Genomic DNA, 8,035 nt, shown 5'->3' on the forward strand with positions numbered 1-8,035 from the left:
GCCATTGAAGTGGAACATTTCCAGGCAAGGGGATAAGAGTGTACTTAGCCGAGAAGCCCAGTTCCACAGCTGGCCCAGGAAAAGATCCAGGAGTGAGAACGACTGTCCCTACAGGGCAGGGCTGACATGGGAGGCTAAACCAGGGGACAGAAGAAGCTGGAACCCTCTACCTTTCAGCTACAAAAAAAGAACAGCACAGGCCTACAAAACAGCTCAGATTTATTTCTGGTACCTTTTTACAGAACATAAATTACCCCTCCCCAGAACAGGATTATCACACCTCTTTCCTGATCACTTGGTTCTGCACTTCCCTGTGATCACAGAGCTTTGGGACTACAATTCCCAGCAGGCTCTTAACTGGTGGAAGTTATCCCTGCCGTCTTGGCTTCAAGGGCTCCAAGAGACAGAGGTACATGAGGCAGCAGGAGATAAGGCAGCAATGTTTTCCTGTCCTCTCACAATCTCCCTGCAAGTCCTGGCTGTAGCACCTCCCACTGAAGCCCACATTACATGCCCACTGCATTGGATTCTCTCAGAGGGGTGGAACCCCTCTGACTTTGCGGATGATATTGGCCAGTCGCTTGGCCAGGCCTCCCCTGCTTGGCTCTTCCACATGGAAGGTTCTGGTCAGTAGGTTGTAGAAGGAGCCATAGCACACGGCCACCACAGTGCAGGTCAGGCAGATGACGTTATATGGCATGCTGAAGTCAGGCGTTGGCAAGTTCACCAGCAGCGGCTCCGTGTAGAGACGCACAAAGTAGCTGGAGCCATCGGAAGAAGGAAATCTGGAGATGGAAGCAGGAGGGGAAACATCACCCCACGCAAAACATTCCAGCAGGATCCTTCTTAGTGCGATGGTGAGCAATGTTGCCCACCTGCTCTGACAGCAACCCTAAAGGTGCACTTGTTATACCCTGCTCAGAACCTGGGCCCTTCTCTCCAGCCAGCATTAGAGACATCTGCCAGGTCATCTCTGATGACCCATCATGAACCTGAGCCCCCTTGGGAGAGGCTGACAGCACCCGAGGGAAAAGCACACACAGGAGGAATAGTCCTGTGCCCAAATGAACTATCCCAGACCAAGTGCAGGACTTACAGGGGAAGCCACTCTACAAACTCTGCAGGTTCACGTTGAACCTATGGCTGTCCTGCCTGAGAACAAGCACACAGAGATGGTTGTATGTGGCCTTCTCATTCCTCCCACTCCAGGAACTGGCCAATCCCCTCACATGGACTCCTAAGGAGTGGAGTTTGTGGCTCAGATTCTGAACACGTCACTGAGAAGCCTACTGAGTAACTCTACAGGGAACTGAGCGCTGGCACATGTAGATTAACACCTACCAGGCGTGGGATCCATGTGCAGCAAGTGCCTAGGAATTCCAGCCCAACACAAGCAACCCCTCCCTTTCCTCCATGGCCCGAGACAAGGTTCACTCACAGTGAGGTGAAGAGAGGACTCTGCTCTGCATCCTCTGCCTTCATTGCTATGACACTTGGCACCAGGGCACTCAGGACAGATGGACTAAGGAGACAAAAAGCAGCAACAGAGTCTGAAAGATGCAGTCTTCAATCATGCTAGAAAACAAATGGCAAACACCACACACACCAGGAGCCAAGCGTTATGTGCGGCATTGGGCCCAGAACCCGTGACGGGTCTAGAAAGGGAAAGCCCCGCAGAAGCCCCCATGTAAGTTACCCCAAAGCAGGGGCACATGGCTTTACCTCACATAAAAGCCGTGGTTGGGGTCAGGGGTATACTCTGTCCACTTCAGTAAGGCTCTCTCGAACTGGATGGTGATCTTGGTGACAGAGTTTGCTGGGAGCTGGATCAGCATCTCCAGCAGATGGGGCCGCCTTCGGTCCTGAGCCGGCTGGTAGTGGATATAACCTACCACCAAAGAGAGTCACATGTCACCCTGCTGGGAACCTTCCCCACTAACACAGACTGCACTGAGCGATACTGTTGCCTCCACCCTCCCCTACAAGAGAGGGCACAGAATTACACCCACCTCACACAACCCTTCCCTATGGCTTCTGCTCTCCCCACTTAGAGCATGAACTCCTCAGGGCTGGGTTCTGGACAGTCAGGGCTCAGCATGTAATTCACAGGGACAACATTAAAAAGCAAAAGATGCTCAAGTTGACCAGTTCTCACTAGCCCAAAACAACACACAAAGATAAATATGATTCTCATGTCAGAGAGGCTCTGTGACGAATATCCAGGATGCCTCTCACCATCTACTCAGACACCATTGTAAGGGAAGAAGTTCTCACCCACCCCTGCTCCACATTCCCATGGAGGATAATGGAACACCCCCAGACACTGTTCTGTGTGTGTCCATTACCAACCCAGCCCCTTTCCTCTTAAAGTGTAATGCTCATGAGAGCATGGCTGTAACTGAACTGATATGTACAAGTTTCCTGAACACACAGCTCTGCTCAGACACCCCAATGCTGGCTTGCTGTTATTCCAGCCCTGGGACTCTCCTGAGCCGATGCTGCTGTTAGTGCTAAACTTGAGGGTGTGTTTCTGAAGTTAGCTTTCCACAATAGCACAGTGTACAAGGAGCTCACGCTGAACCCCTGGTGACCTGGGCAGGGATTGATCGGTCTCTGGAATGAGACCCTGGTGCCAGAGGAGTCTGCACAGTGTGTATTCCTTACTTGGTTTGTTTTCTTTTCCCTTGGTGGTGATGACCAAAGTGTGAACGTAGAGTCTCAGGTACCAGGGCACGGTCTCCAATAGTATCACAGGGAAAGCCCGGTATGGGTGGGTGTTATAAATCAGGGTGCTTATTTCTCCTGTCTGCAGGCCATATCCACTCACATAGCGCTGAGCATGGAGCACAGGTGTTGACAGATCCACTGCAACAGGGAAATCAAATAGGAGCTAGTATCACCAAAGCCCAGCTGTAACTCTGAACACAAGAATACTGTTATCCACCCAGCAAGGAGCTGAGAGGCCGGGGGCACGTCCCTTTCACGTGGCTCCTACTGCCTCCCATCTCACGTGGAGCAGAAGAGGGGGCAAGGGGCAGTTTCTGCCTCACACCCCAGCACAGAGTGGGATGGAGGAAGGGTCTCCTGAATGTTGCTGCTCTATGTCTCTCCCCAGCAAGAAGCATGCAGTCCTCTCCTCCTTCTCAGGGCCCACACAGTGACTAACAGCAGCAGGAGTCTGAGTATCCCCATCCCAGGTTGGCATATTAAGAACTGGTTGGGTGGGGGGAGCTGGAGTTATGCACCGTGCAGGTAAAATGAAGCCATTAGTCACTCACAGCTGTCCTGGGGCCGTTTCCATTTCAGCTGCACGTTGAGGCTGCGAGACACATTAAAAAGCGAGGGGCTCAGTAAGTCGTAGACTGCATAGGTTCTCCTGTCTCCTTGGACAGATGCTTCATGCACAGACAGTGGAAGTGGGGTCACCTCCAGCAGTTCGTTCTCCTGAGAATGTTAGCAGAGCACATAGGAGGAAAGGCAACTCCTGCATTAACCAGTAGACAGAAAGGCGGTCCTTAGCATTCCCTGGCATGGAAATGACTGGCCTGTACTCTGTCTAGGAACGCTCCCTCGGCACAGGCCCAGCTCAGGACCTTCCATAACACTACTGTAGTATCTCCATTTCTGGACAGTACTATAGTAATTTTACTCTTTCAACAAACAGACATCTGCCCAACTCACAACAGGAATCCTTTCATCAAGAATCCCATCCCTGCAGGGAGCTCTGGGTGACGGCACACCAGGGCAGTTCCATCCCTGCACTCTGGTGCGATTGGAGACAGCAGAGAATGCTGCAGGGAATCCAAATTCCTTCTAACAGGATGCTATGTCACGGTACTAGGCAGGACAACGAACAGGAAGTGTTACCTGGGTCTTACTGGAAATATCAACATAGATTTTACTCTCAGACGCAAGAGGACAAGCTTCAGTGATAGTGCGTGAGAACATCTTGAAAAGGGACCAGTCTGGAGAAGACAGACACAAAGAGAGGTCAGCCAGGATGTGAGCAGATGAGGCTAGTGCACTCACAGAGCACAACAAACTGCAGGTTATTCCAGTTACCTCTCTTCCCTTGACCAATGGAGAAGGTGTCAAAGACCACGGTGAGGGTCTGTCTAAGCTCCCAGGAGACACTCAAACATGAAGCATCCTGGAGGATAAGACAAACCAGAGACTGCGTTCAACACAAACCCACCTTCCAGAAGGGCAAGACTCATCACAAGAGGGAGATGGGGCTATAACAGGGTCATAAGACACACTGCAGGGCCCAGATGGGACTGATAAGAGTGGAGAAGGACAACATATCAGTTAAATGTGCGTGGATTAAGTCCCAACCAGCCTATTTCACAAGGGCCAGGGCAGAGCTGTTCCCTGCAGTGTATTCTCCAGGGCTTCGTCTGGTATAGTTTACCAACCCAAATCATTAGGAAATGCTTCCTAGTGTTCCGTCTACATGTTCATTCCTAAAGCATCAAGGGTCTTATCAGCCTGTCCAGAAATGCCAAGCTACTCCCAGCTTTTGGACACTAGTGATGGTGCTCACCCTGCAGATGGGGCGGATATGCACTGCCTGGGAGTGGTAACTGCTGTGGAACAAACGTTCAGCCTTCAGCAACACAGCAAGACCAGCCTGCAGACAGTGAAGGAGAAAACATTATTGAATCATACGTAACCACCAAGCTATCAGGCACCTCAAACTTTCAAAGAGCCCAGCAGAGGCTTCACCTCTCACCAAGTATCCCAGCTCCACCTGCTCCTACTGAGATGGGAGCAGGACTCCAATGGGAGTTACAGCGATGCAGTAACATTTGCTCTTTGGGAACCCAGCTCCAAAGACTCTGGCTATGACCTGATCAGGCAGTGGAAAGACTAGGATTTGCCCTCACCTTTGAGCCACATGGCAGCAGCTTTTTCCAAGGTGTGAGGTTCTCAGTACAGACGACCTCCCGGGGCAAGACAGCATATCTCAGGAGATGGTGATCTGTAACTGGGATGGGGGAGTGGAGGGTTAGTAGCCTGGTGTTAGTCTGACCACGTGCACCAAAGCAACACTCCTCAAAGCTGATCAATCTCTGAAGAATCCCATGAGCTCTGTGGAAAAGGGAGGAGACCACTGCAGGGCCACTTCATCAAACAATGGATCTGAGGGGACAGCTGTGTGTATCTCCAACATATAGGAAAAAACCCTCTGGTTTAGTTTCTGGAAGAACAGCCTGCAAGCTTCCAGTCCTCATTACTTTCTACAGTTCTTTGGACAGAGGGGCCTGAATAACTTCAGATATGGAAGTTATTCTATTCAGGTTCTTATCAGAGGGCCTTTAGGTCACTGGTTCAAATCGAGCTGAGTTTGGTGGGGACTAGAAGCTGCTTCCAGCTGCCTGTATGAAGTTAGTTTGACATTTCAGTTCAGTTCCTAGTCTGCAGGTATCTGCATCACAATAATCATCACAATTGGTACTAACTGACCCCCTTGTCAGCAGTCTCAGAAAAGAGGAAGAGGACCGAATGAGCCAGAGTACCTAAATTCCCCCCCTTTCTCCTAAAAGTGGTCCCTTCAGGTGAGGAATGAGACCCTGGTGGGGGTGAATCTAGCATGGCTGCTGCCCATGCTGCGTATGTCCTGTGGGCATAGGTGGTTTCAGTTTCTAGAGCTGTCTGATACCTCACCACTTCCAAATTCACTTAGAAGACCTATACTTAGGATGTTAGCATAACCAAGAGTTCTCCCAGGACCTGCATCCAGACCCTGCCCTCAGTACCACAGCAACAGTGAAGTGAACCGTCAACAATGAAGCATTCCCCCACAGAGCAAAGCCAGCCCTTTCACACAGGTCCTGTCTCACCGTTGGCCAAACCCAGAGGTTTGAATGATGCAGTTGGAGTGACGGTGTTGGTGGAATCAATGAAGTTCAGAGAGGCACAGAATATCCCTGAGAGGATGTTACTAAGTTCTTTCCAGGCTTTATCAACACTGAATGAGAAATATAAGAGGCAACAAGTTACACAACGGTCTCTCTCCCCCAAATCTATATGGGTCTGTTTGAAATTAAAAGTTTGTATAGTGTATTTGATAAATGAATAGATCATTGTAAAGAGAGCACTGTTAATAAATGTGTAAATATCACTACTGGAGCCTTAACCAAACAATAAAACAAGGGCTTTGGAGACAGCCAGAAAGAAATGAGGTTATTGAGCAGTGACACTGGAAGGAGGTTTATGAAAGTAAGCTAGAGATGATATTTCTCAGCACACAAAGACTACAAAGGTATCATGGTTGGGGTGGGAAAAGGAGAAATAGAATCTTGTCAATGTACAGCCCACAAAATAATTACACTTGCTCCAATAGTGAATACAAATATTCTTTACAGAACATCACAGATGTGCATAGTACATTGCAAACACAGGGTCAGATCCTGGCACCCTTAGAATGAATAGTAACTTATTTCACACTTTCTTCCAAACATCTAGAACATTACAAATTCTCCCGTGTGAGTGCAGTTCTCTAACCCAAGGGAGACCACACTGCAGCCCAATCTACAGTGCAGCTAACAGCCAGACTATAGGTGACAGTAGATGACGGAGAACGATATGTTGGGACCTGTAGGGCCAAATTCACCAATGAAATAAAAAGATGCAATGCAGTTTATTTATAGGTGTTTCTATGCCCTCATTACCATAATATCCAAGCATGCCCATTTATGCCAGCAGATGAATCACCCCACAATATTTAGAGGCTACTGATCAGTATTAAAAAGGTGAGTAATTGCAATATAGTCCATTGGGTGTCAGTCAGGTGTGGCCCTTGGGCTGATGGGAAGAGGCCAATGCCACACCATTGGGTGGGTGAAGCTTGGGCATTGCCCCCAGCTGTAACTTTCTTTTAGAATGGTTACTGTGGTACCATCCAAGACACTTACTCAGTGACAGAGTCCTGGAACCAGACCCAGAGCTCGGCCCCGGCTGGAGCTTGCAAGTAGGGTTGTCCCCAGGTCCGTGTTCGCCAGAAGCCCTGAGTGAGGGACAGGTGCAGCTCTCGCACCAAGTACTTGGAGATGAGCTGACCCAGAGCCTTGGGGAAGAGCCTGTAGTGAGAGACTGCCGGGAGCAGAGTGAGCGGCACACGTGCACGGTGAGTCCAGGAGATCGTGTGCCCAGTCATCCCGTACCACCCAGCGCCCCGACAGCCCTGAACCGAGCCTCAGCCCACCATTCATCCTGCCTCACGGCTCCCTGGTGCCGCACAGCCCCGGGCACTCAGGCAGGACGGTAACGGACCAGCTCCCCCCAGCCCAGGTTACCAACCCCGCCCCGGGGCTCGCCCACCACAATCCAGCCCCGCCCCTCACCTCCCTCCCGGTGCAGCTCCGAGTCCCAGCGGGCCCGGAACTGGAAGGTGGCGGCGAGGTCCCCGGAAGGGAGCGGGCTGAGCAGCAGCTCCTCCCGCAGGCTGTCCCGGGGGGGCCCCGTCGAGGCGCCCGGAGACCCCAGCAGCAGCAAGAGCCCCAGCACCGCAGCTACAGCCCCCGCCATCCTCCACACTTCCGCTTCCGGCCCGCTCACCCAATGGGGAGGCACTTCCGGCACCGACCATCGCGAGCCTGCCGGGAAAGGCGGGGGCGGGTCGAGAGGGTTGCTCAGGGACTTCAAGCAGAAACGGGGCGGGGCCTTAGTTCAGCCCCGTACCAGCAGCGTCCCCGTTGCCGCGGTGACCCTGAGTCCCCCAGCGCGCATGACGGGGTCTGGCGCGGCCGCGGGGGGGCACAGGCGCGACACACGTGCCTGTCGCGGGGCGCGCGCCGCTGCACCCCCTGGGCTTGGCCTCTCGCGCAGGGAGTTGGACCCATGTGGCTCGTCCCTTTCACAGCCCCCCATACACACTAGCACAGGGGGCGCTGCGGGCAGCTCCGGGTCTGCACGCCGCTCTCCTCAGCGGGGAGTCCCCGCTCTGGCCTGATCAGCCCTTGGGGCCGGGGAGCCCGGTTAGTGTTGCTTTCAGTGGGACATGGGCCCACCGAGAACTGACAGGACGGCGACC

General features: G+C 52.2%; 1 protein-coding gene across 2 annotated transcripts; it reads right to left on the bottom strand.

Annotated features, from left to right (window-relative positions):
* Positions 1-202: 202 nt before the first annotated feature.
* On the bottom strand, positions 203-7,706 carry PIGT (phosphatidylinositol glycan anchor biosynthesis class T). Of its 2 annotated transcripts, none has more exons than XM_065565915.1 (12): positions 7,561-7,706; positions 6,918-7,095; positions 5,844-5,971; positions 4,887-4,987; positions 4,544-4,630; positions 4,063-4,150; positions 3,868-3,965; positions 3,279-3,444; positions 2,665-2,865; positions 1,723-1,888; positions 1,439-1,522; positions 203-785 (listed from the first exon to the last, which is right to left on the bottom strand). In XM_065565915.1, exons 1-12 carry the CDS (start codon positions 7,589-7,591, stop codon positions 533-535), a joined length of 1,581 nt encoding a protein of 526 aa, XP_065421987.1. In that variant the 5' UTR covers positions 7,592-7,706; the 3' UTR covers positions 203-532. The 2 variants fall into 2 exon arrangements, with proteins under 2 accessions (XP_065421987.1, XP_005295369.1); XM_005295312.4 differs by having other exon boundaries at positions 7,347-7,567.
* Between the last annotated feature and the right edge of the window lie 329 nt (positions 7,707-8,035).

Source organism: Chrysemys picta, chromosome 13, assembly GCF_011386835.1.
Source record: "Chrysemys picta bellii isolate R12L10 chromosome 13, ASM1138683v2, whole genome shotgun sequence".
NCBI lineage: Eukaryota > Metazoa > Chordata > Testudines > Emydidae > Chrysemys > Chrysemys picta.

Bases quoted from the DNA above. Each gene is read 5' to 3' on its own strand.
- PIGT (XM_005295312.4), bottom strand. From the start codon at position 7,530: ATGGCGGGGGCTGTAGCTGCGGTGCTGGGGCTCTTGCTGCTGCTGGGG. The intron at 7,096-7,346 runs GTGAGGGGCGGG...TGCTCCCGGCAG, and splicing joins GGAGCTGCACCGGGAGGGAG to TCTCTCACTACAGGCTCTTC. The intron at 4,151-4,543 runs GTGAGCACCATC...CTTATCCTCCAG, and splicing joins ATATCCGCCCCATCTGCAGG to GATGCTTCATGTTTGAGTGT.